Below are 26922 nucleotides of genomic sequence, written 5' to 3'. Positions count from 1 at the left end.
AGAAAGTGCATAAATTTTACAGGGATACTTTGAGTCCAATACTTTGCATAAACCTGGTACATAGTAGCACTCAATAAACGGTTGCCATTACTAGGAAATACCTGGGGCAGAAAGTGCATAAATTTTACAGGGATACTTTGAGTCCAATACTTTGCATAAACCTGGTACATAGTAGCACTCAATAAACGGTTGCCATTACTAGGAAATACCTGGGGCTAAAATTCTTGTACTAATATGATTAATATGACTAAAATTATATTTTAGACAGAAGTACATTATAAAGAGTACGTAAAAATTGTGAAAACTATTTTAAATGCTTTGGTTGTCTCAAATAACTGTTTATATAAAAGCAATACATGGGGCACCTGGGTGGCTCAGTGGGTTAAGCCGCTGCCTTCGGCTTAGGTCATGATCTCAGGGTCCTAGGATCGCTCCCACATCAAGCTCTCTGCTCAGTGGGGAGCCTGCTTCCCTCTCTCTCTGCCTGCCTCTCTACTTGTGATCTCTCTCTCTGTCAAATGAATAAATAAAATCTTAAAAATATATATATTAAAAAAAAAAGCAATACATTTTCACTAAAGCAAATTTGCCAAATTCTGAAAAGAATAAGGGAGTGGAGTCAAACTATCACTCTCTGCAGATGATATGATACTTTATGTGGAAAACCCAGAAGACTCCACTCCAAATCTGCTAGAACTTGTAAAGGAATTCAGTAAAGTGTCAGAATATAAAATCAATGCACAGAAATCAGTTGCATTTCTATACACCAACAGCAAGACAGAAGAAAGAGAAATTAAGGAGTCAATCCCATTTACATTGCACCCAAAACCACAAGATACCTAGGAATAGGTATCTCTTTGTTTAGGTTTCTCTTTGTTTACAAAGAGAAAAAGAATCCGTACTCAGAAAACTATAAAGTACTCATGAAAGAAACTGAGGAAGACACAAAGAAATGGAAAAATGTTCCATGCTCATGGATTGGAAGAATAAGTATTGTGAAAATGTCTATGCTACCTAAAGCAATCTACATGTTTAATACAATCCCTATCAAAATCCCATCCATTTTTTTCAAAGAAATGGAGCAAATAATCCTAAAATTTATATGGAAGCAGAAAAAACCCTGAATAGCCAGAGAAATGTTGAAAAAACAAGCCAGAGTTGGTGGCATCACGATTCCAGACTCCAAGCTCTATTACAAAGCTGTCATCATCAAGACAGTATGGTACTGGCACAAACAGACACACAGATCAATGGAACAGAATAGAGAGCCCAGAAATAAATCCTCAACTCTATGGTCAACTAATCTTTGACAAAGCAGGAAAGAAATGTCCAATGGGAAAAAGACAGTCTCTTCCACAGATGGTGTTGGGAAAATTAGACAGTCATATGCAGAAAAATGAAACTGGACCAGTTCCTTAGATCACATACAAAAATAGACTCAAAATGGGAAAGACCTCAACGTGAAAGAGGAATCCATCAAAATCCTTGAGGAGAACACAAGCAGCAACCTTTCGACCTCAGTCACAGCAACTTCTTCCTAGGAACATTGCCAAAGGCAAGGGAAGCAAGGGCAAAAATGAACTATTGGGACTTCATCAAGATCAAAAGCTTTTGCACAGCAAAGGAAATGGTCCACGAAACCAAAAGACAGCTGACAGAATGGGAGAAGACATTTGCAAACGACATAACAGATAAAGGGCTAGTATCCAAAATCTATAAAGAACTTATCAAACTCAACACCCAAAAAATAAATAATCCAATCAAGGAATGGGCAGAAGACATGAACAGACATTTCTGCAAAGAAGACATCCAGATGGCCAACAGACACATGAAAAAGTGTTCAACATCACTCAGCATCAGGGAAATACAAATCAAAACCATAATGAGATACCACCTCACACCAGTCAGAATGACTAAAATTAACAAGTCAGGAAATGACAGATGTTGGCGAAGATACGGAGAAAGGGGAACCCTCCTACACTCTTGGTGGGAATGCAAACTGGTGTGGCCACTCTGGAAAACAGCATGCAGGTTCCTCAAAAAGTTGAAAATAGAGCTACCCTATGACCCAGCAATCACACTACTGGGTATTTAACCCAAAGATACAAATGTGATCTGAAGGGACACACGCACCCAAATGTTTATAGCAGCAAAGTCCACAATAGCCAAACTATGGAAAGAACCTATATGTCCATCAACAGATGAATGGATAAAGAAGATGTGGTATATATCTACAATGGAATATTATGCAGCCATCAAAGAAATGAAATCTTGCCATTTGCAATGACGTGGATGGAACTAGAAGGTATTATGCTGAGTGAAATAAGTCAATCGGAGAAAGACAATTATCATATGATCTCGCTGATATGAGGAAGTTGAGAGGCAACGTGGGGGGGTTTGGGGAGTAAGAAAGGAAAAAATGAAACAAGATGGGACAGGGAGGGAGACAAACCGTAAGAGACTCTCAGTCTCACAAACTGAGGGTTGCAGGGGCGAGGGGGGTATGTAAAGGGTGGTTGGGTTATGGACATTGGGGAGAGTATGTGCTATGGTGAGTGTGTAAGCCTGGGATGATTCACAGACCTATACCCCTGGGGCTTATAATACATTATATGTTAATTTTAAAAAATTAATAAAAGAAAAAATATTACTGGAGTGGAAAAAAAAACAGGGAAGTAGAAAAGTCCTTCACAATTGTTCATTATCTGACATACATGTCTGTTTTTTTCTGATTCTTGTCCCTTTTGTTATCATTTTTAAATACATAAAGCAAGGCTACCTTGTATATGAGAACTAGATCTTAAGCTCAGCCTACAATTTGAAATGGTAAGGACACAGAATTTTTCTTGAAAATGTCTTCAGCAGGTACTACACTAAAGACTGACATGATGTCTTCCAGTGAGGCCAGCACAGCAAGGGGATCCTCAGCACTGGAACAAATCCTGGTGTTTGGTTAAGCACCAGATAAAGTTATGTGGCCTAGTGTGGGTTATGCTATACAAAATGACAGATTGGGTAAAGCAGCCTGTCTCACATTTCCTGCTCACACCAGGGTGAAATATTATGTGCTCAGGGAGTTGCCTCACAATTAAAGCTGTTTTGCTCTTTTTTAGTCTCTGATGAGCAAACACAGTTAACCGTGAAAGTGAAGAGCACTAATGTTGTGACTCTTCTACAAACAACACAAATTACATATACAATTGATTTATTATATGCACTCTAAGTATCTAAACTTAGTATCAAAAACACTCTATAAACATTTAAAATGAGTACATGATAGTGAGGACTGATACACCATAATTCTGTAATTTCTTCCCTAGCATGGAGTATTTGGGCTGTTTGTAATACTAGTTATCTGCTGCCTATCTGTCTACATTTCATTTCATTTCACTCATTCGTGAATCCCTAGGAGAATTACTGAAAAGAAGATAAGGGAACATTTGAAAAGCTAGGTTGTTAATTTACTGTTCCAGAAAAAATATCTGTTAATCTTGTCACAGGCACTATAACCGATTCATCAGTTTTAATTTTTTTTTAAGGACTTTATTTATTTGACAGAGAGACAGAGAGAAAGCACAAGTAGGCAGAGGGAAAGAGAGAAGCAGGCTCTCTGCTGAGTAGGAAGCCCGATGCAGAACTCAATCCCAGGACCCTGGGATCATGACCTGAGCTGAAGGCAGCCGCTTAACCAACTGAGCCACCCAGGCGCCCCATCGTCTGTTTGAATTTTTATATGTGAAAAATGAAAATATTAAATTCATTTTCTTCTACTAATGAGGCTGAGCTTAATGACTTATTTTGGCCATCCTTATTTTCTTTTGTGTATTAACTACTCCTGCCTTTTTAAACTGCAATTTTCTGTTTTTTAAGAATGGACTTACATAAACTCTTCATATATTAAAAAAATATGTTTTTGGTTTTTCTCTAATTCACTTTCAGTTGTTGATGGTATAAAAATTCCAGCATTACCAAAGTGGTTACATTTTTTACTGTGATAAGCTATAAATTTTTACCATTTTAACCATTTTAAGTATACAATTCAGTGTTATTAACTATATTCACAATGTCGTACAACCTCTACTACTATTTCCAGAAATTTTTCATTGCCCCAAACAGAAATTCTGATCCCCTTAAACAATAATTCCCCATTCCCTCCTCCTCTCAGCCGTTGGTAACTTCTACTTTCTGTCTCTAGGAATCTGCCTGTTCTTGGTACTTCATGTAAGTGTCATACAGTATCTGTCCTATTGCGTTTGGTTTTTTTTCACTTGGCATAATGTCTTCAAGGTTATTACATAGTATAGCATGTATCAGAATAAAGTGGTTAATTTTAAGTGGTCAAGGGTCATAGTAGTTTCCCTTTTCTTGATTCTTACTGCTTTTATGCACTACATGATCAGATAAAAATTCATCCATATATCCTTTTATATTTTTTATTTTAAAAAGTTAGCTCCTTTAATTCACTTGAAATTTCTACTGTGAGCTGAAAGTCTACACATTATCAATAGTTTAGCTATCTCTAAGCACTGTCTTTGAACAATCCTTTCCTTCCCCATGGTCTGTGAGGCCTCCTTTACTACACATTAAATGTAGCTTTTGATTCTATCCAGCCTCTATCCTCACTCTCCCCATATTTGCAATTCCCTGAATGACCAAGGAGGCTAATTTCTTTGCTGCAAACTTGGCTCCCTCTGCCAGACCATTCTAAAAAAAAATCTCTGGGTCAGTGTACTCTTGCATACCTCTGCACAATGATGTCAAAGCTCCTCAGCTTGGACCTCCAGCTTCCCCTGACCCCTGATCCACTCATTCCATGCTCCCGCCTCTACTCTGTACAAAGAAAGGAGAGCAACTCATCACACCAAACGTGAACCTTCTGCTGTCTCCCCTTTCCTACAATTACATCCTTCAGCATCCAGGGTAATCTCTGCTTCTGTACTGATTCCTACCTCTCTGGCCTGAAAACCTCCAGAGCCCCTCTTTCTCATATACTCACTCCTTCAGCTCTATCCTCATCTCTGGGGCTCCCATCCTTCAGCTCAATGGCTCTTCTCACTGCCACCCTAGCGAAAACCCTATTTTCTCTTACCTTGAGTGAATTTTTTTTTTTTTTAAGATTTTATTTACTCAACAGAGAGAGCACAAGTGGGAAGAGCAACAGGCAGAGGGAGAGGGGGAAGCAGGATCCCCGCTGGGCAGGGAACTGATGAGGGGCCTGATTGCAGGACCCCGAAACCATGACCCGAGCCAAAGGCAGACACTCAACCGACTGAGCCACCCAGGTGCCCCATCCTCAGTTAATTCTTGCAGATGCTTCTCTCCAATTCCTCTCCTCCTACTTATATAGATCCCAATAAAGACAATTTCCATGTGATTAGAGCCAATGGGCTCTCTTCCTTCCTCTTTTGACCTCTGTAAGCTTTCAGCATAGTCAACCACTTTCTCCAGGAAATACTCTCTCTCCGGATTTCCGAGACTTCCCACTCTCAGTTCTCTCCCCCCCCCCCCCGCCCCCCTTGCTACCCTCTCACTTCCTTTTATCTCTCTTCTTTGCAGGCTCATTTTCAAGGCTTGATTCTAGACCCCTCTCCTCCTCTTACCTTACAGTTTCTCCTCAGGGATCCTGTCCTTATCCAGGGCTTCAGTTAATCACTTGGGCTTCTTTCCAACTTCTTCTCAAAATGTGATCTTGTCACCTCCCTGCAATAAACTTTTCAATGGCACTTTAGGACAAAGACATAAAACAAAATAAAAACGCCTTACACCATGGTCTAAAAGGCCTCTGTCTGGGCTCTGTCACCACCCAAATCTGTGCCCCTCCCCTTCAAACACCCCTAACCCTACCAGCCACACCAGTTCTTTTCAGTCCCTGGTGCTCTGCCTGTTCCCACCACAGGGTCTTTGAAGGCTGAGGGCAGTTCCCCATGCCCAGAGTGCCCCTGTCTAACTCCTAGGACTGAGTGCCGCTCTCTCTGGGAAACTTCCCTGTCTTGAATAGATGAAGCCACTTGTCCCTATTACAGGCTCTCATGGCACCATGGACTGCTTCTCTTTGCCACCTGTCATAGCTGCATCTGTTCATGTGTTGTTTCTGTCTCACCCTCCAGGAGGGCAGAGATTTGTCACCACTATGTTCCAATGAATTGCTTCCCTACTATTCACTTCAGGGGCACTGCTGACTCTAGGAGGCACTGCTGGACAAGGAGGACCTTTGCGTGTGTTCTTCCACAGCACCTTCCTCTTAACCCTACTGTAGCACTTGAACTCCTGTAAAGTTCTTCATCCATTCAACCAATGGTTTTTCTTTTTCTCTTTTTTAAGGTCATGCTGTGTTGTCAGGCATTACGTCAGATTCCAGCTCTTCTGCTAAAATGTTTCTTCATAACTTTCAGTCTCAGACCCACTAGAGGACCTGGTGAGAGCCCCAGACTCTCTTTCCAAAAAGAACAAAAAAGAAAAGACCTGTACTCACAATGTTTTGGAAAAGATTTTACTGGGATTCACGGGCACCCTGCAGTCCAGCTATAAACAACCTGTACTAGATTGCAAGCGCTGGGAGGGCAGAGTCTGAGTCCTGTTCTTCTCTGTCCCCTGTACCCAGCAAAGAACTTGGTCCACAGAGGAACAAAATCAGTATTTGTCAACTGAAACTGAATGAACAAATCCAGTTCATGAGGCAACCTAAGGTAGTGTGTAAAACTGCGGTCTGCATGGGCTTAATTCCTGGTCACTGGTTATGTTGGGACTTGGGAAAGTCACATCGCTTCTCCGTGCCTCAGCAGGAGTGTCGGGAAAATGGGGACACTACATCCTGGGTACCTGTTCAGACTAAACTGAGTTAATATCATAAACCACTTACAGAGTACTCAGAAAAGTCACCACAATGATCCACTTTAAAGTTGAAGACACTGATCCAGGTAAAGTAACCGCCCCAAGGTCTGCTCAGCTAACAAGGGACAGCAGACCTTGGTTTCAAACCCAACAACTTGGCTGCAGAGTACAGCGCTTACCCTGGTCCTACACAGCAATACACTTGGCAAATGTTTGTTAAATCACAACACAAGAAACTCCTGTTTCTTAAGCATTCTTGAAGTGTTAAGTTCACTTCAACAATATGCGCAATATTCATACTTTACACACTACGCTCTACAACATTCAAATAAGCTCTACTTTATAACATGCACGATCTGCTGAGAGTTTCAAATTAACCGCAATGTGTATAAACAAGTAAAAATGAGGACCAAAATGAAGAAAATCTCGGGGAATGATCGAAAACCACATATCAATCCTGTGGCGCCTGCGCTTTTCCAGAACCTCTGACCTACGACGCCTGGGCATCCGCCCAGGCCGGGCATGCTGAGAGAACTGCGGGGAGTCCCGTTTCTCGGCGCGCGGCCCCAACCCCTGCCGGTCGGCCGCTGTGTTGCTGGTGAGGCCCACCCCGGGGGAGCGGAGAAAGGGGTGCGACTCACCTGTCCACCCGTGTAAGATGCAGTGAGTCCCGGGTCCCTGGTTCCGTCCTTCCTCCCTCCCCCCGCCGTGGTTTCCCGTGGCCCGCCGTCTTCAGGGGTCTGGGAACAGGGGTCAGAGTCCCGAGACTAGTGTCCCAACAGGGCCGCAAAGTCCCCTCAGCAGTGTGGTCCCAGGCCCCAGCCTTTCTACCCGCAGCCAATCAGGGCACAGGAGACCCGTGAGCCCGCAGACGCAGCCCCAACGCAGCCAATCAAGATGCGGGACGCAGGCTGCGCGACCCTCACGTTAGGCGGGGCTGCGCGACGGAGGCCGGCCAGCGTGGGAATCAGCTTGCCTGGCAACGGAGCCAGGTGCCGCAATTACGCGCCTGGCATTTCCACACCCTTTCCTTACCAGCATTTAGAAAACTTGGGAGTTCCGGTCCTTTTGTCCCTTGGGGTCACTAGCTCATAAGAAAAAAATGTAAAAGTAACTCAGAAGCCGCTGTATCTTTAAGCTATAGCCATTCAGAGCTCCCAAAAGAATTCGATGGGTAAAGAACTAATTTACAAAAGAAAAAAAGTGTAGTTCCAAAACAATAAACCTTTGCGAACATATCTAGCCTTCTTGCTGCCCTTTCCACCCGCCCCCAGTAGTCAGCAACTGTGTTAGGTCTTTAAACCACCCCCAACTTCCGTCTAAATACATGCCTTTTCTGATAAACTGCCCAGTGGTTTACATTCTAATTATCTCTGATGTCAGCCTCATAAACTGCTTTCTCCTTAAAGCCAGTCTCAATGTCTATCCCACTTATTCTTACATTTATCTATCAATCAACAAATATTGATGGTATGCCTATTAAGTTCCAAGCATGTGAAACAGCAATGAGAAGACAGCGGTGGACAAGACAAGGGGGAATAAAGTACATTCCCTCTCTTGACGGGAGTTTACATGTAGGACAGTGAAGGACAAAGACATTAACAACGGATAACATGATTAATCCCAACTAGAGTTAAATGTTTCCAAAGATAGGTGCCGCCACTCTGCCTAGTTGTCCTATATTCCTGGGTAGAGCTGGGAGTCGGGAAAGCTAGGATTTTCCCAGGCTGGAGATCTCTCCCTTCATATGTTTCATAGCATACACTGTGCACAGTTCTAACATGGCTTGAACACACACCACTGTAATTCTTCCAGACTGCCCCCTCTTTGTGAACCCCTTGTGGAAATTTATAGATTTTTTTCCTCTGAACAATATTTGGCACATTACAGAAACCCAGGAAATGTTAATTGGAGTCTAGCCTTAATAGTCAGTCTGTGCTCAACAGGCTTTTTGAGATGGCCTGACATTTGCATTTTAATTACATGAAGTAGTAGCAAGAATCCTAGCTCTTTATTTCAAGATCAACTTGGATCTCCAGGACATTCTAGAATGAAATGAGTAGCTAATGTATATGAGGTCTGGGATGCTAGTCAATAACCCTTCTCCTGAGTTATCTTTGTATAAAAATCCTATTATTCATGGCTTTATTGAACACTTTTTCCTACAATACAAGGATCTGGGGCCTGGATTAGCCAAAATGTTTCACTGCATTTAGGAAAAAGGAATTAGAGTAGGATATGAGAAGAGAAGGCAGTTGAGGAATGTAAACTCAAGTACTTTAGAACTGCATGCTGTGGTTAGGAGGAAGGGAGCAGACACGTACACTAGGGTGCTGACAGCTTAGCTTGAACCTGGGCTCCACATAATTGTGTAAGAAATAGTAAAATATATGATCCTGTACATTGTAATCAAAACTTGAAACTGATCAATTCAGCTATGCCAACTGTATTAATACATGTGACCTAGTTTTTTACATCCCAATATTTAGTGATTTTCTAGGACCATGCAATCAGGAAAAAAACCCCTTGGATGGAGAAATGGAGAAAAGAAGCCAGTATTATGGATATTACCTATAAGAAAATTACAAACAGGGGCACCTGGGTGGCTCAGTGGGTTAAGCCGCTGCCTTCAGCTCAGGTCATGATCTCAGAGTCCTGGGATCGAGTCCCGCATCGGGCTCTCTGCTCAGCAGGGAGCCTGTTTCCCTTCCTCTCTCTCTGCCTGTCTCTCCGCTTACTTGTGATCTCTCTCTGTCAAATAAATAAATAAAATCTTAAAAAAAAAAAAAAGAAAATTACAAACATGTTGAAATTGTGGGAAGATCCTGAAGTTTCTAGTACTTAAAAGAGGCCTTAAAAACATACTGTTATCAGTCTTTTATATCCCAATTTTTCTAATTTATTTCAAGTGAATATAAAAACATAAAAACTTCACAAAGGTTCTTTCAAAAAAGTTTGCTTTCCTCAACTCAATTTTTCCAAGTTGTCAGAACAGAACAGGTTTTGTTAATATGATTTCAAGATATATTTCCTGAAATATAAGACCTTAAATCCCTCAACCACCAGCTGCGTTTTCAGAATACTAACCCTTTGGTTGGGAGAAAACACTGTATTCAAACATCTGCTCAATTGAAATATGGTGATACTGGTCTTTCCCTTTCAGTGATTCTTTTCAGTTACAATTTAGACCAAAGTGAAAAAGCCTCCCAAAAAGCCCCCTAAAAGCCAAAATCCCCCTACATGTCAGAGTAAAATATCAGTGTCTATGCTGAAACAATGTTCTTTTACTAAAATATTTATTCACAGTAAAACTAAATCTTTTTTTTTCTTAAGATTTTATTTATTTGACAGAGAGAGACATCACAAGTAGGCGGGGGGGGGGGTAGGCTCCCTGCTGAGCAGAGAGCCTGATGCAATGTAGGGCCTGATCCCAGGACACTGAGATCATGACCTGAGCTGAAGGCAGAGGCTTAACCCATTGAGCCACCCAGATGCCCCTAAAACTGAATCTTTTAGGGGTACCTGGGTGGCTCAGTCTGTTAGGGGTTCGACTCTTGATCTCTGCTCAGGTCTTGATTTCAGGCCCATAAGTTCAAGCCCCACACTGGGTATGAAGCCTTTTTAAAAAACAAAACAAAACAAAACAACACAAAAAACCCCTGAATCTTCTATTCCCCAGATGATGGTCCCCATCATGATGATGGTCCCCATCATGATGATGGTCCCCATCATGATGATGGTCCCAGATCTATGAGTTTCTCAATGCTGTACAGTACAATCAGGTCCAAAGGATAGACTGACTGGTAAATACAAGCATCATGAAAGATATCAAGATATCACTCCTTATTAACAGTGGCAAAAGAAGATAGATAATGCATATTTTTTTCTTTTCTAAGTAATGGAACTTATCACTCAGTGTTAATTCATTATTCAAGTTGCTTTTATATGTGTATCATATAAAAATATGTTACTGTTTTTGGATTTTAGACTCAAATTATTAAGTTACTTTTAAATATAATTATCACCCTGAACATCTATCACAACTAAAGACTGGGAAAAAGAAAAAAAAATAACACTGGTTATAATTCCAAAAGGGAAAAACTAGCCTACAAGAGACAGGAATGGGATAATAATAGTAATGAGAATAACAACAGCTAACCGCAGCTGTAGCATACAGTTAGGCAGACTATGCACTGCACGATCCAGGGATCTATAAAGCACAGCAGCCTTGCAGCTAACATTTATCGACTCACTGCCACATGCCAGGCACTGTTATGAGGATTTCATATGTAGTATGAAGCAGATACTACTCTTACCCCTATAAGGTTAATAACTTGTCCAAGATCTCAAACGAGTGGCAGAGCCAGGTCTTTGACTCCAGAGCCCACATTATTAATTATAGTGACTAACGCATAGTTATAAGCCCCATTACCTGAAATAACCACTTTGGTTTTGCATCTTTCTTGCAGATAGGTATTATAAAAAGTATAAAGCATTTGGAAGTTGGTAATCTTATTTGGAATAATTGTGAAAAATACTGCATTACTAAAATAAGTGGAACCTGATCCTTAATTCAGAATGGTTACATGTGGTTTACAGACTGTCTCTGATTTGTAATCACATCTCATATAACAATGCTCTCCCCCTTACCTAAAACAAAAACTTAAAAAGAAAAAACAACCACCACCAAGGACACAAGATTCCATATATGCATATACTTTAATAACAAGGTCACTTAGCTATAAATGAACAAAAGGAGACAAGGAGAACTTAACACATGATACTTCCACAGATTTGGGTCAAAACAGGCATACATGAAGATTTAAAACATATATTGTCTGTGTTAACAGAGGTTATAACTACCAATTTTGATTGTGCACATTTTCCAAAACATTATCAAAGAATGTAAAGTTAGATCAAACAATGATGTCAAGAAAATTTTGTCCTAAAATTTTAACAAAGTCTTTTAAGAAAGTCTAAAAACCTCCTATTTTCCCACATTGACTCTCAAAACTTCAGTTTGTATATCAGAATATCAGTTTGCCACTTTAACCTTTACCATACATGAAAAATTATCAAAAATATATTGATGGGTCTATATTGTGACTATTTATATTTACATTAAGCAAAATTATTACCAAGTTCTTTATATACAAATTACCATTTGTCCTACATGAAGTTCATTAAAAAGTTTAAAACTACAGAAATGTCATTAGAAACAATGCATTTCAAAATGTAACTGCTTTCCATCAATGAAGAACATTTTAAAATAATTTAACTGAAAAAAGTAGTGAACTCCCCACCAATTTCAGCTGCAACAGTATTCCTCCTGAATGTTTTCTGTGATTTAAGGGGGGAAAAAATGGGGTAAAGTTTGATTGCAAGGAATTAAATGATAAAAATTTGATGAGTGTTTACTGATCTTATTTTCAAGCAATGTACAGTCTAATTAGGGCTGGTGCTAAAAACTAAAGCAATTTTTATATTTTTTATTTTACTTTTTATTATTGCTGTTCATATGTATATTATTACTGAAGTATAACTGACAGACAATATTATATTAAGTTTCTGGTGTACATCATACTGATTCAACAATTCTGTATGTTAATCAATGGTTAACATGATAAATATAGTTAGCAGTAATTTAAAAAATGCCAACAGTTTAAGATAACTGTTAAACATCCTTAAAACCTGGTAAATGTACTATTATAGATACTCTTCAAATAAACTTAAATCAAAAAATAGTATCCCACATCCAATTCAACTGAATACAGCCATGGCCTTTTGATACCTCTAAAAAGGACCAATATTTAAAAAATCAAACTATTCCAGAACTGGGAAGAATTTAGACTTCAGAAGTATCAGAACAGATAAAAGAAAGTTATAAACATTTAAGAGGAAAAGATTTGGAGAAAAGTTCATAAAGGGATTAATAATACCACTAAAATAAAAAGTCACTTTAATTGTTTTAGACTCAAGGTCGTATAGTAAGGAATTAAAAAGATGTCTTTTTCTGAGAAAAAACTTGAGCACAACATCATTACTTTTTCAAATTTAAGTATCATCAATTAGGATGATCTTAAAACTAAGTGCTGCAATTTTTCCAGTAGAGATGCACTTCTCTTGTCTAAGAATTAACTAATTTTATAATAATCACTGAAAAATTTAAGGCTCAGTTTCTCTAGTTTGAAAAATGTGATAAGCTCCATTTCAGAAATTGTCTTATTTATATCGATTACACACTACACTAAAGCAAGAAATAAAGGTCCAAAGTATTTACCTAATTAGTGCTCTGTCGCTGGACCTTAGAACCGATACTCTGCGTGTCCTCTTCCTCACTAGGACGTTTCCCACTACTGAGACCAGTGCTCATGGAGCTTCTTCCTACATATTTACAAAACAATTATGTTTAAGATAGGAAGGTGAAAAGAACAGAATGTTCAAATGCTTCATTCTTACCTTGCTTTAATAGGTGAGCTTGTTGATTGTCTCCATGAGCGTAATGTAAAATACCACTCCCTTGAGAGCAACCTGTTAGTATTTAAAACACAGTAAAATTACTTAAACCCCAAATCTTATGTATTAAGACTACAAATCTAGTTTTTAGTAACTGTATTAAGGTCATTTATGCTTTTTAGGACTAAACCTCAATCCTTCATAAGAACAAAGTCACAAGTCCAAATCAGGAAAATTTAAACTTAGGGTCATATAAATGTTGACTTTTGGTTCAAAGGCAAAATCACTGATAATCATTTTCTAAAAAACATTTCTTTACTGAGTAACAATTAGACACTTGACCATGGAAGCAAAATATAGAGCAACAGTGAAATATACATCCTCCTTTACCTCTTGTCCCTTTATTCCACATTCTTCCCTCAGTGCCTGTCCAAAATATATGTCCTTGGAGATAAGTGAATAAGGGCCTTCCAGATGAGAATTAAACAATTCAAATCACACAAAGAGGAGGAAACACAATGTGGCAGTTACCTAGCCTAAGCAATTACATTAATCCTTCCAAAAAGAAACAATGTTATAGGAGAGGGGGTTGGCACAGAAAGTAGGTTCTAGAGAAACAATATGTCCAGATAATGTCAGTATGTCCAAATAATGGACAAATGTGAACATTCTAGCCCCTACACAGAAGTCGCCTTATGGTCTAAGACAATCTACTTATGTTTTTATTGTAATTTCATGCTCATCGAGTTCCTCTGGATAAAGAATTCAGCTTTTTAGGTACTCAGAATTGGGAAAGTGAATGCCCTGATGAGGGATGAGGGCTTCTATCACTGGAAAGTGATAGATAATAAACTAGTGCTCCCTGTTGATATATATATTTTAAACATTTTATTTGTCAGAGAAAGAGAGAGAGAGGGAGAGAGCATAAGTAAGGAGAGCAGCAAGGAGCTGCTCTCAGCAGGGAGCCCTATGCAAGACTCAATCTTAGGACCCTGGGATCATGACCTGAGCCAAAGGCATATGCTTAACTGCCTGAGCCACCCACACATCCCTGCTATTTTATATCACATGGATGGTGTGTATGTGTGTACATGTGTTTGTGTGTGAGTGTGTGTATGTTTGTATTTGGTGATGGTGCAGAGGAAGAGAGAGAGTCCTAAGTAGGCTCCACAACCAGTTGGCGCCTGATGCAGGGCTCAGTCTCATGATCCTGAGATCATGACCTGAGCCAAAATCAAGAGTCGGATGCTTAACTCACTTTTAAACCTCTAGTCTGCCACTTCTAATTATACTAAAAACACTCTGTTCTTGGACTTGTTGAAGGTCAGATTCTGGACTACAGCACATTCACCACTGAATGGTGTTACTCCTGGTTTCACCATCAGCAGAGTGTCCCCTAAATAGTGATAATTGTTGTCTTCCATTATTGCACAAGATTATTTAAAACTTCACCCAAACAATGTGAATGTACTTAATTCCACTGAATTGTACATTTAAAATGGTTAAATGCTAAGTTTTATGTTACATATATTTTGCAATCAAGAAAACTTCAATAGGGCACCTAGGTGGTTCTGCTGGTTGAGTATTGGACTCTTGGTTTCAGTTCGGTTCATGATCTTGGGACCTAGTCCTGCATTAGGCTCCCCACTCAGCAGGGAGTCTGCCTGGGATTCTCATCTCCCTCTGTCCTTCCCCCTACTCATGCACACACTCTCTCTCTAAAATAAATTTTTTTAAAAAAACAAAGGAAACAAACAAAAGGAAACTTCAAAAAATACATTTTCAATTATTGTATTTAGTTGAGTGCTAAATTGTTGAGTGCTCCTTTATGCTAGAGATTATACTAGGTACTAGGGATAGAAATATTATAAAAACATGAGGTCTTATCTTCAAGGGGCTCACAGTCCAAGAAGAAGGTGACAGATACATAAAATCACTAAGTACAAATAAGTAATATAATGGTCCTGGGATGGAAGTTGTTATAGCATACAGTGAGGACACTGAGGAAGGAAAAGTCAATTTTATTGGAAGAGTCACAGAGGTAGGCTCTAAATAACAGACTAGTCACCTCATTTTCTCAGCTCCATCAATTTTATTCCTCTTCCTGTTCTAAGATAAATGAGAATAATCTCATAAACAAAAAAATACTGAGTGAAAGCAGCCAGACACGGAAAAGAGCACAAACTATAATATTTTTATGAAGTTCAAAAATGGGAAAAAATAGAATTAGAAATCAGGAGAATGATTACTTTTGAAGATGGGGGAGGGATTAATAAGCTCAATAAATACATACAGAATTTCCTTAAGATAGCATCTTATTCCTTTAGAGAGTTAAATGATAAGCAGGCACCTAAAATCTTCCTGTGCCCTAAATTCACGAATATCTCAACTGCCTGTAACTTCCCCATAAAAGTGCAGTAAACTGGGGCGCCTGGGTGGCTCAGTTGTTAAGTGTCTGCCTTCAGCTCAGGTCATGATCTCAGGGTCCTGGGATGGAGCCCCGCATTGGACTCTCTGCTCTGCAAGCCTGCTTCTCCCTCTCCCTCTGCCTGCTGCTCCCCCTACAGTGCTCTCTGTCAAAGAAAAAAATCTTCTAAAATATGCAGTAAATTATATTTTCACAAGAATAACAGTACAAGAGACAATGAGCAGAGAAAAGAGCTTTGCCAAATCAATTGGCTAATGACTAGCTTAGCTGCTTAGAAAAATCAGAAATCCCATATTCATCATGTCTTTAGGGACACTACAGTAGTTAAATTTCAAATGCCAAGATTATATGAGATAGGAGTCTTAGAATGAAAACTTTAAAAAAAAAACACCCCATATTTGTTTTAAAAAATCCCACATTTTTCTAAGGGCAAAAGTTTATATGAACAGACTCTTCTTATGTTATACTGCCAACAGCACCAAAAGGGTTTTTCACTCATAAAATTCTAACTAGGGGTGCCTGGGTACCTAGGTTCGTTAAGTGTCTGCCTTTAGCTCGGGTCATGATCTCAGAGTCCTGGGATGGAGCCCCACATAGGGCTCCCTGCTCAGTGGGAGATGCTTCTCCCTCTACCCCTCCCCCTGCTTATGCATGCTGTCAAATAAATAAAAAAAAAACTTTAAAAAATTCTAACTTAAAGTACTGTGGGGAGAAAACTGCATAGAAAAGATGTTCAAAGGAAATATGCTGAAATTTTAATAGTGACTATCTCTGCTAGATGGAATTGTGGGTGATTTTTATTTTTCTTCTTTTCTATTTTTCTGAATTTCCTAAACTGTATATGGTGAATAGTTTTTTTTTTTTTAAAGATTTTATTTATTTACTTGAGAGAGAGACAGTGAGACAGAGCATGAATGAGGAGAAGGTCAGAGAGAGAAGCAGACTCCCCATGGAGCTGGGAGTCCGATGCGGAACTCGATCCCGGGACTCCAGGATCATGACCTGAGCCGAAGGCAGTCGTCCAACCAACTGAGCCACCCAGGCGTCCCAATAGTTTTTTTTTTAAAGCAGTTTTGAGGTACAATTACATAACATAAAATTCAGCTGTTTTAAGTATACAGTTCAATAATTTTTAGTAAATTTACAGAGTTGTGTCATCATCAGCACAACCCAGATTTAGAACACTTTCATGCCCATTTGCATTCATTCTCATTCCTACCCTAAACCTAAGGTAACCATTAACTTACTTTATTTTAAAGACATGCCTTTTCTGAATAATTCATACAAATGGAATTGTACAATATGTGGTCTTTTATGTCTGGATTCTGTAACTTAACATAGTATTTTTGAGGTCTATCCATGTTGCAGCAAGCACCAGCATTTTATTCCTTCTTACGGATTATTATTCCATTGCATGGATGTACCACATTTTGACTATTATAAATAAAGCCATCATAAACATCCTTATGATCCTTGTCTTTGTGTAGATATGTTTTCATTTCTTTTGGACAGATATTTAGGAATGGAATTTCTGGGTTTTATGTTAAGTTTATAACATAAACTTTTATGTAAGTTTAAGAAACTGCCAACCTGTTTCCAAAGTGGCTGTACCATTTTACAGACCACCACTCACAACATATGAGGGTTCCAGGCTCTTCACATCCTCCGCAACTCTTGTTATTGTCTGTCATTTTTTAGGCACTCGAGTGGGTACAGGGTAAATAAGTCATCCCAGTTTGATAGGGATTTTTCAAGTGTTAGCACTGCAAGTCTCATGTCTCAGGAAACCCCTCAATTCCAGGTAATCACTGACAGTTGGTTACCCTAAGTGGGAAGTCTCTGAGTGGTTTTGATTTGCATTTCCCTACTGACTAATAATGCTGAACAGGTATTTTTAATAGAAAAAAATAAAAAATAAAATGTATTTCTATCATAAATAGATTATGGTTTGCTTTATTATAAGAACAGAAGTACTTCAAGTCATCTATGTACAAGTTATAAATAATCTTGCCCTTTGATATACCTTGTGAGACACTATAAAAGTCTACAAACAGGGTAAGTAGAGGGCATAAAAGGATATACTTCAGAATGTGGCAAAAATCCCCTTGTACTGGGCATAAAGTAAATAGTCAAAATGTGAGTGCTTTGCTCCTTTCTCCTTAATCTAATTATTAAAGAAAAAAAAGTATATGCTCTCAAAAGGATACAGAGTATTTCTGAATCAGAAAGGCTCAATTTTTTAAAGGGTTTGTTCTTAATATCAATTTTAAACATGTGACTTTTTTTGGGGAAAAAAAAGTATTCCTCAAATGCCTTGAGGCATTTAATTAATTAATTAATCAAATTAATTAGCCTCATGCTATTTTTGGTTAGAACCCTTAAAAACTGATACAATGATTCAAATTTCCAATACTGGCTCCTTGACATTATTAATATCACACATTAAGAATATATGTGGCAACTAAGTATATATCATATGGAAAACCACTACAAATAAGACTGGAAGGAAAAACTCATGTGCAGAAAGCTAAAGGCCCTATGCATGTGTATGATAAACCTTTTGGCCATATTCATAGGACCACTAAACCTTAACTATTTACCTTATACATAAAAGTAAAAAAGTAAAAAAAAAAAAAAGAAAGAAAAAAAAGAGCCTTCAGAAGGGATATCTGAGTTTCATTCTACCCTTAAAATTGTCCTCCTCAGGGTGCCTGGGTGGCTCAGTGGGTTAAAGCTTCTGCCTTTGGCTGGGGTCATGACCCTGGGGTCTTGGGATCAAGCCCCACATCGGACTTTCTGCTCAGCAAGAAGCCTGCCCCATCCCCACCACCTGCCTCTCTGCCTACCTGTGATCTCTGTCAAAAAAACAAGATCTAAAAAAAAACTGTCCTCCTCATTCAGTTTGTAAGATCTTTACCTTGAGCTAAATTCTACTACATGTAATGATGGTTTCCATCTCCAAAATGTCACTAATGGAATGACAGGGATGTGTGTGTGTGTGTGTGTGTGTGTGTGTGTATGTGTGTGTACATGTATGGAGAAAAATATTATAGTGAGATTTAATAAAAAATATATTTGATTATTAATCTCTCTATGTTGCAAAGTATAGAAATTTCCTTTTCACTTACTTCCACTGCTGCTACAACCTGGAATATTTTCTCCAGGAGAATACCCCAACAGGCCTCCATTCCCATTAGGATTAGAAGGCACTGATGCAAGAAGACCTAAAGGGAAAAAATTTCCTATTAAACTATGGCCAAGATCAAACTCAAGGATAGATACATAAACACCTCCGAAGAAACAAACCAAAGTTACTAACATACCTAGTCCTCTGTATCGTGAAAGCTGCTGATAGATCTGCTTCATCCTTTCAATATTTAAACGGCTTGCCTCAGCATGATTTACCATTGGTTTAGGATAATTAACTCCTATCAAACATTTGGCTACCTTTTGGATACCTTCTGGTGCATTCCAGGGATCATAGATGTATTTTGCAGGGAAACCTCTTAGGACAGGCAAATAACGTCTTTTGGGAGAAGGAAGAAAAATTATAAATAAAATGAACTACAAGCAAATTATAAAAAACTAATTATTAGCTATGAATGACCAAAATCAAGCCAAAACCATTTAATGATTTATTTACCCATCTCCTCATCTCTGCTGCCCATCATGAGTAGGGATCACCTTAAGTGTTGCTTAAACATGAAAAGCTCTTCCTGGATTAGTTATTCCAAACTGAATAATAATCACCCTTGATTTACCTGATATAGTCTCCATTGGGATCTGTTCTCCTACCAAAACCAACAGGGCAATAGCAGTGAAAAAACTGTTGGAAAAAGGAACTACAAGACAGCCACATCCAACTTCCAGCATTTATGCTCCAATCTGCATCAAGCAATAATTCTTCAAATACCTTCAGAAGTAACAGTAACCAATTAGTTTGTACACATATAATTCTCAAAGCAAGCATTTTCCAGGTCTCTGTAGATCAAAAGTCAAGGCAAAGAAAATCTAGCACAGAACCGTAAAACTAAACATTCCAACGTGGGCTCCTTGTTAATATTCTGTTCTATAATGAATTATTTCAGGGAAAGAAAAATATCAGTAATGTAAGTGAATTTTTCTTTCTAGTCTTTGCAGTATTATGGGGGAGGGTAAAATAATCAGTCAAGTCACTGATTCAATTAAAAAATGGAAGAAAAAAAGCAGTAAACATTTTCAAGAAAGCAAAGATGTTATCAAATAAATCACTAACAAAAACTGAGAAGCTTGGTACACTCCCCTACATATAGGGAGCACCCAAATAAAAATGACTTAAAATGCACTAGTGAAAAAGCAAAAGATAAAAAAAAAAGCACTAGCATTATAGCGTTTAAATTTGGAATTCCTTGACCAAAAGGGAATTAGACTTTAAACACCTTTTTATAAATTCATTAAGTCTGTACTAGACATTTACTTCAAGTAAAACTTTGTATTAGGAAATACCAGAGACACAAAAGAAAAAAAAAAGGATCAGAAATGGTCCTTGGGGGCGCCTGGGTGGCTCAGTGGGTTAAGCCGCTGCCTTCAGCTCGGGTCATGATCTCAGGGTCCTGGGATCGAGTCCCACATCGGGCTCTCTGCTCAGCGGGGAGCCTGCTTCCCTCTCTTTCTCTCTGCCTGCCTCTCCGTCTACTTGTGATTTCTCTCTGTCAAATAAATAAATAAAATCTTTAAAAAAAAAAAAAAGAAAGAAATGGTCCTTGGATAGGGGACATCTATGATATAGGCAGATAGATAAAACAAGTCCTGTTATATATAACCACAAGATGATGTCTCAAAATAATACTATGCTTCACTTTACAAAACAAATCATTAAAAAGTTATGATATTGAAGTGATATTTTAAATTTTATAATGTAAATTCACTATTTCTAAGAATTCTTGGGTAAATCCTCTTTTGTAACAGAAATGATCACCTATAAATATGTAATCCAATGAGTCCAGAGTGTTAAATTTTATAGTTCCCTTGATGGCTAGGCTGGTTCAGTCTCTGAAATGACTTGAGGTTAATCAAACCAGTTATCACCATTTCTCCTGATTACACCATTTCTGCTCTCCAACAGTGTGCCTGTATTAGGGAATTAAATTCTTTACCTGCTGGAAAAAATTAGACTATAAATGAATCTAAGTAACAGACAACTTCTAGGAATTGTTTTAGTAAGGTATAGACTCAAAATAAGACAGTGCTACATTAGTTAGAAGAATACTCACCTTCATTCCTTCTTCCCAACTAATCCACAGGTCACCTCGGGTCAGGAAGCAAGCCACTGCATGTCTGGCTAAATGGTGAATCCAACCCTCCTGACGAAGCTGTGTCATGATGGCATCAATCCATGGAAAACCTGTCCGGCCTTCCGCCCATTTTGCTAAAGCCTCAGGATTTTTATCCCAAGGAATCTGAACACAGATGGGATTTCCTTCCATTTTATCAAAGCGTGGGTTATTTGTTGCTGCTGTATAGAAAAATTCACGCCATAACAGTTGCCCATAAAGGGACAGTGGAGGGGAACTGTTCTTCTTTACCTAAAGTTAAAAAGCAAAGAAGTAGTAACACCAATTTTTAAAGAAGTATTTTGAAAAATAAGCTTCAGTTTTAGGTAATACCTTTTTGTATAGATCTGTTAGTTTGAAGTAAAACAGTCGACATGACAAACAACCAAATCGGAGATAAGGACTGAGTCCAGTAGGGCTAGCGAGCAGGGAATTTGCATTCATTCGAGGTCTTTCAAAGTTTGCCACCCAAGCCTGAAAACACAAAGAGAATTATGCTAGTTAACTGGCTTTTCCATTTAAAAAGAGTGTTTAAAACTGACCTGTTTTTTTTAAGTTACATAGTTCTTGGGGGAATAAAATTTTATTACCCCAGTCACAGACATGTTTTAATAAGAAACACAACAGAATAAAAGTGAGCTTTCTTTTGTTTCAGCCATCCTTGGGTAACACATACTCATATGAAATAAATTAACCTCAAATTCCTAACCCCAAGCTAAGAGCACTTTTGACCTGTCTTCCTGACACTGAGCTCAAGGTGAAATAGAAGAACTTTATCTTAGCTTCAAAGATACAGTCATCAGATACCAGCTTACATAGGAAGAATATAAGAGGTGGCATTGGTAGTAGCTAAAGAGGAAACAGTCAGTGGAGGAAGAAAAAAATATTTAAATGAGGAGATGGTTATTAATCTTCAAACAATTAGGTTTATGTCATTTTAACTATTTCTCTCAATTCTTCTTTTCAATAGTCAATTTTTTGTTTTTAAAAAGAGTGAAATTATTTTTTAATTGTCAGTTTGGAAATACAAGCATGATCTCTATTATCATACTTTTCTTTCCAAATGCCTTTCCAAACGTGTAAGTGCTTCAGTTTCTCCGCCTGGCCATACTGCAGAGGGCAAGCCATCTGTATCAAAACCTAAAAAAAAAAACAAACAGAAAAAAGAAAAAGATATTCTTCTGGAACTAAAATAATTTTTTATGAACCACAATAATTGGTAAAACTACTTCACAGAAAAATTATGACAGTAGCATAAATATGAACTTATGGCCCTAGATAGGTCTTCACATATAAGGACATAATATGGTCTCTGTTCTTTAGGACAAACATTTTAAGGTTATTAACAGATACATAACATTTATAGAACACATAATATATAGATTTATCACTTCTTAGTATAAGAGATTAAGATTTTTTTCTCCTTTGTTTCCCTCTTAATGCAAAATACTTTACATATCAAATCAGAAGTGAGATTTTCTCAGTGGTTTATTGATTCTCAAGCTTCATTTACACCTACCTAGTTCTTCTAGTGAAGGGACTCCATATTTCTCATCATGGTCATCAGACAGAGGAGTTGTACACTTTTCTATCACTTCAGAAGTAATTGTCTCTACTGGCATCTCTAGTGGTTCCATTTTGCTGATGAGAGTCTGGAATCTTTTATAAGTAAGAGGTGGCTGTCCACCATTGAGTTCTATGATCCTATTACAAATTTAGTAAAATGCAAATAAAAAAAATAGTTAGTAAAATGCAGCTAATATTAAAAAATAGTAATATATTTTGATTGATAACTTCTGAAAATGCTTAAAATCAAAACACAAAGTTAAGGGGTGCCTGGGTGGCTCAGTGGGTTAAAGCCTCTGCCTTCAGCTCAGGTCATGATCCCAGGGTTCTGGGATCGAGCCCCACGTCAGGCTTTCTGCTCTGCAGGGAGCCTGCTTCCTCTTCTCTCTCTCTCTGCCTGCCTCTCTGCTTACTTGTGATCTCTGTCTGTCAAATAAATAAATAAAATCTTTAAAAAAAAAAAAAACACCAAAAAACACAAAGTTAATTACTTAAGACTTCCAGGAGGATATAAGCTTCTCATATGACCAGGAAACTTATTGAAATAGCTAGTGAATCTAAAAGTTATTCTCTTCATTTTCTAGACATCTGCTATGTGTCAAAAATATACAGCATGCAAATAACAAAACCTTTAAGACAAAGGGTATTATTAAGCACCATGAGTGAAAAAACAAGTGGTTAAGTTAGCCTGAAGACAATAACATAAAAATAATATATGTGAAAAGGTAAAAACACATTATAACACAGTTTAAAGAATCTCTTAATCATCGGTAAAAAACAAACCAGACCAGTATTATAATGAGAAGCAATAAAGCAAGTCTTATTAATTAGGATTCTACATACTATATACTCTATGCTATATACTATAGTGATAATCACTTGCAACTTTCTGTTGTGCTCATTATGCCTTTGTTAAATATGTCAGTATATGTATCTTATGGACATACTTTATATTTCCCTCCTCCTTTTCAATGTACTGTTGGAATCAGTTTGCTAGTATTTTGTGAAGATCTTCATATCTACATTCACGAGAGATACTGACCTATAGTTCTCTTTTTTTATGGTGTCTTTATCTGGCTTGGTACCAGGCTGATACTGGCCTCATAGATGAATTTGGAAGTGAAATTAAGAAAACAATCTCATTTACAGTTGCACCAAAAAAATAAAATACCTAGGAATAAACTTAACCAAAGAGGTGAAAGACTTGTACTCTAAAAACTATAAAACACTGACAAAAGAAATTCAAGATAACACAAAGAAATGGAAAGACACTCCATACTTATGGCTGAAAGAACAAATACTGATGGGTTGCCTGGCTGGCTCAGTCAAAAGAATGTGCAATTCTTGATGTTGGGGGAGGGGAAGTTCCACGTTGGGTGTAGAGATTACATAAATAAATAAACCTAAAAAAATTAACACAAAATATATTAAAAAATTTATACACTACTCAAAGCAATATACACATTTAGTGTAACCCCTATCAAAATATCAATAGCATTGGGGTGCGTGGGGGGCTCAGTGGGTTAAAGCCGCTGCCTTTGGCCCAGGTCATGATCCCAGGATCCTGGGATCAAGCCCCACCTCAGGCTCTCTGCTCATCCAGGAGCCTGCTTCCTCCTCTCTCTCTACCTGCCTCTCTGCCTACTTGTGACCTCTGTCAAATAAATAAATAAAATCTTAAAAAAAAAAAATCAATAGCAATTTTCCCAGAGCTAGAACAGAAAATTCTAAAGTTTACATGGAACCACAAAAGACCTTGGAGAGCCAAAGCAATCTTGAAAAAGAAAAAACATTACTGGAGGTATCACAATTCCAAATTTCAAATTACATTATAAAGTGGTAGTAATTAAAACAGCATGGTACTAGCATAAAAAGAGACATATAGGTCAGTGGAACAGAACAGAAAACCCAGAAATAAACCCACAAATACATTTGGTCAGTTAATTATCAACAAAGGAAGAATGAATATACAATGGGAGAAAGTCTCTTCAACAAATGGTGTTAAGAAACTGTACAGCTATATGCAAAAGAAATGAAACTGGACCAATTTCTTGCACCATATGCAAAAATAAACTTAAAACAGATTAAAGACCTAAATGTGAGACCTGAAACCATAACAATCCTTGAAGAGAGCACAGGCAGTAAGTTTCTCTGACATCAGCTGTAGCAACATTTTTTTAGCTATGTCTCCTCAGGCAAGGGAAATAAAGGCAAAAATAAGCTACTGGGACTACATCAAAATAAAAAGCTTCTGCAAAGAAGGAAACAATCAACAAAACTAAAAGTCAACCTACTGAATGAGAGAAGACATTTGCAAATGACATATTTGATAAAGGGTTTGTATCCAAAATCTATAAAGAACTTATAAAACTAAACACCCCAAAAATAATCCAATTAAAAATGGGCAGAATTGGGGTGCCTGGGTGGCTCAGTGGGTTAAAGCCTCTGCCTTTGGCTCAGGTCATGATCCCAGGGTCTTGGGATCGAGCCCTGCATCAGGCTCTCTGCTCAGTAGGGCCCCTGCCTCCCTCTCTCTCTCTCTGCCAGCCTCTGCCTACTTGTGATCTCTGTCAAATAAATAAATAAAATCTTTAAAAAGAAAACAATGGGCAGAACACATGAATATTTTTCCAAAGAAAACATCCAGATGGCCAAGAAACACATGAAAAGATGCTCAGTATCACTCATCATCAGGGAAATGTAAATCAAACTATAATGAGATATCACTGCATATCGTCAGAATGACTAAAATTAAAAACACAAAAACCAACAAATGTTTGTGAGGATGTAGAGAAAAGGGAACCTTCTTGCATTGTTGGTGGGAATGCAAATTGGTGCAATCACTGTGTAAAATGGTATGGAGGGTCCTCAAAAACTTAGAATTACCCTAAGATCCAGTAATTGCACTACTGTGTTTTTACTCCCAAAATAGAAAAACACTCATTCAAAAGGGATACATGCATCCCTATGTTTATAGCAGCATTATTTAAAACAGTCAAGCTACGGGAGCAGTCCAAATATCCACCGATAGATGAATGGATAAAGACAATGTGGTTTATATGTATGTGTGTATATACCCACATATGTACATACATATATGTACACACACACACACTGGAATATTACTCAGCCATAAAAAAGAATGAAATCAGGGTGCGTGGGCGGCTTAGTGGGTTAAGCCTCTGCCTTCTGCTCAGGTCATGATCTCAGGGTCCTGGGATGGAGCCCTGTATCAGGCTCTCTGCTCAGGAGGGAGCCTGCTTCCCGCTCCCCCACCCCCCTCCACCCACCGGCCTCTCTGCCTACTTGTGATCTATCTCCCTGTCAACTAACTAAATAAAATCATTTTAAAAAAAAAGAATGAGGGCGCCTGGGTGGCTCAGTGGGTTGGGCCGCTGCCTTTGGCTCAGGTCATGATCTTGGGATCCTGGGATCGAGTCCCGCATCAGGCTCTCTGCTCGGCGGGGAGCCTGCTTCCTCCTCCTCTCTCTCTCTGCCTACTTGTGATCTCTCTCTGTCAAATAAATAAATAAAATCTTAAAAAAAATAAAAATAAAAAATATAAAAAAATAAAAAACGAATGAAATCTTGCCATTTGCAACAACAAATATAGATAAAGTTAGAGAATATGATGCTAAGTGGAATACATTAGTCTGAGAAAGACAAATACCAAATGACTTCATATGTGGAATGTAAAAAACAAAACAAACAAGCAAGGGGGCAAAGAAAGACAAATCGAGAAACAGACACTTAACTACAGAGAACAAACTGATGGTTACCAGAGGGGAGGTGAAGCAGGATATGGGGTAAATAGGTGATGGAGATTAAAGAGTACACTTTTATCATGATGAATATTTTTTTTAAAGTACATTTTTCATTATAATACATATAATTACATATAAATTATAATCTCTATGTAACTGTGATACCACAAGAACTATTCTCTCTGCTTTTAGTAATTTTGTTTTAGTGTAATACTTTGAGTTTATACACAGGGGCATAATGAAACTTATGGATAGTGAAACTGCAGTGATATTAGTGACACTGCTAATTACATGACTTAAGCAAAATAAAAACCTGAGAAAAATGTTTTCTGTATGTTACATTTTTTTTTTAATTTTTTATTTTTGATAAACATATATTTTTATCCCCAGGGGTACAGGTCTGTGAATCACCAGGTTTACACACTTCACAGCACTCACCAAATCACATACCCTCCCCAATGTCCATAATCCCACCCCCTTCTCCCAAACCCCCTGCCCCTGGCAACCCTCAGTTTGTTTTGTGAGATTAAGAGTCACTTATGGTTTGTCTCCCTCCCAATCCCAT

The 26922-nt window shown here is 38.2% G+C and overlaps 2 protein-coding genes across 5 annotated transcripts in view; both read right to left on the bottom strand.

Moving 5' to 3' along the window:
- The window catches only part of MTERF2 (mitochondrial transcription termination factor 2), an 11805-nt gene extending 4126 nt beyond the window's left edge, over positions 1-7679 (bottom strand). The window contains exons 1-3 of one of the 4 annotated variants that reach the window (XM_059402174.1): positions 7473-7679; positions 5601-5723; positions 4743-4830 (exon numbers count right to left, since the gene is read on the bottom strand). In XM_059402174.1, coding sequence (XP_059258157.1) covers positions 4743-4810 — 68 coding nt within the window. In that variant the 5' untranslated portion in view covers positions 4811-4830; positions 5601-5723; positions 7473-7679. The remainder of the gene's footprint in view (positions 1-4742; positions 4831-5600; positions 5724-7472) is intronic. The other 3 variants (XM_059402176.1, XM_059402175.1, XM_059402177.1) reach the window with 3 other exon arrangements.
- A 4403-nt stretch (positions 7680-12082) lies between these two features.
- The window catches only part of CRY1 (cryptochrome circadian regulator 1), an 84616-nt gene continuing 69776 nt past the window's right edge, over positions 12083-26922 (bottom strand). Inside the window, exons 4-13 of the mRNA XM_059402173.1 lie at positions 22547-22731; positions 22079-22167; positions 21361-21501; positions 20968-21279; positions 19477-19628; positions 19039-19241; positions 18844-18939; positions 13291-13362; positions 13112-13215; positions 12083-12171 (exon numbers count right to left, since the gene is read on the bottom strand). Coding sequence (XP_059258156.1) covers positions 13112-13215; positions 13291-13362; positions 18844-18939; positions 19039-19241; positions 19477-19628; positions 20968-21279; positions 21361-21501; positions 22079-22167; positions 22547-22731 — 1354 coding nt within the window. The 3' untranslated portion in view covers positions 12083-12171. The remainder of the gene's footprint in view (positions 12172-13111; positions 13216-13290; positions 13363-18843; positions 18940-19038; positions 19242-19476; positions 19629-20967; positions 21280-21360; positions 21502-22078; positions 22168-22546; positions 22732-26922) is intronic.

This window comes from Mustela nigripes, chromosome 6 (assembly GCF_022355385.1).
Source record: "Mustela nigripes isolate SB6536 chromosome 6, MUSNIG.SB6536, whole genome shotgun sequence".
NCBI lineage: Eukaryota > Metazoa > Chordata > Mammalia > Carnivora > Mustelidae > Mustela > Mustela nigripes.
This window is presented reverse-complemented; position numbering and strand designations above follow the sequence as displayed.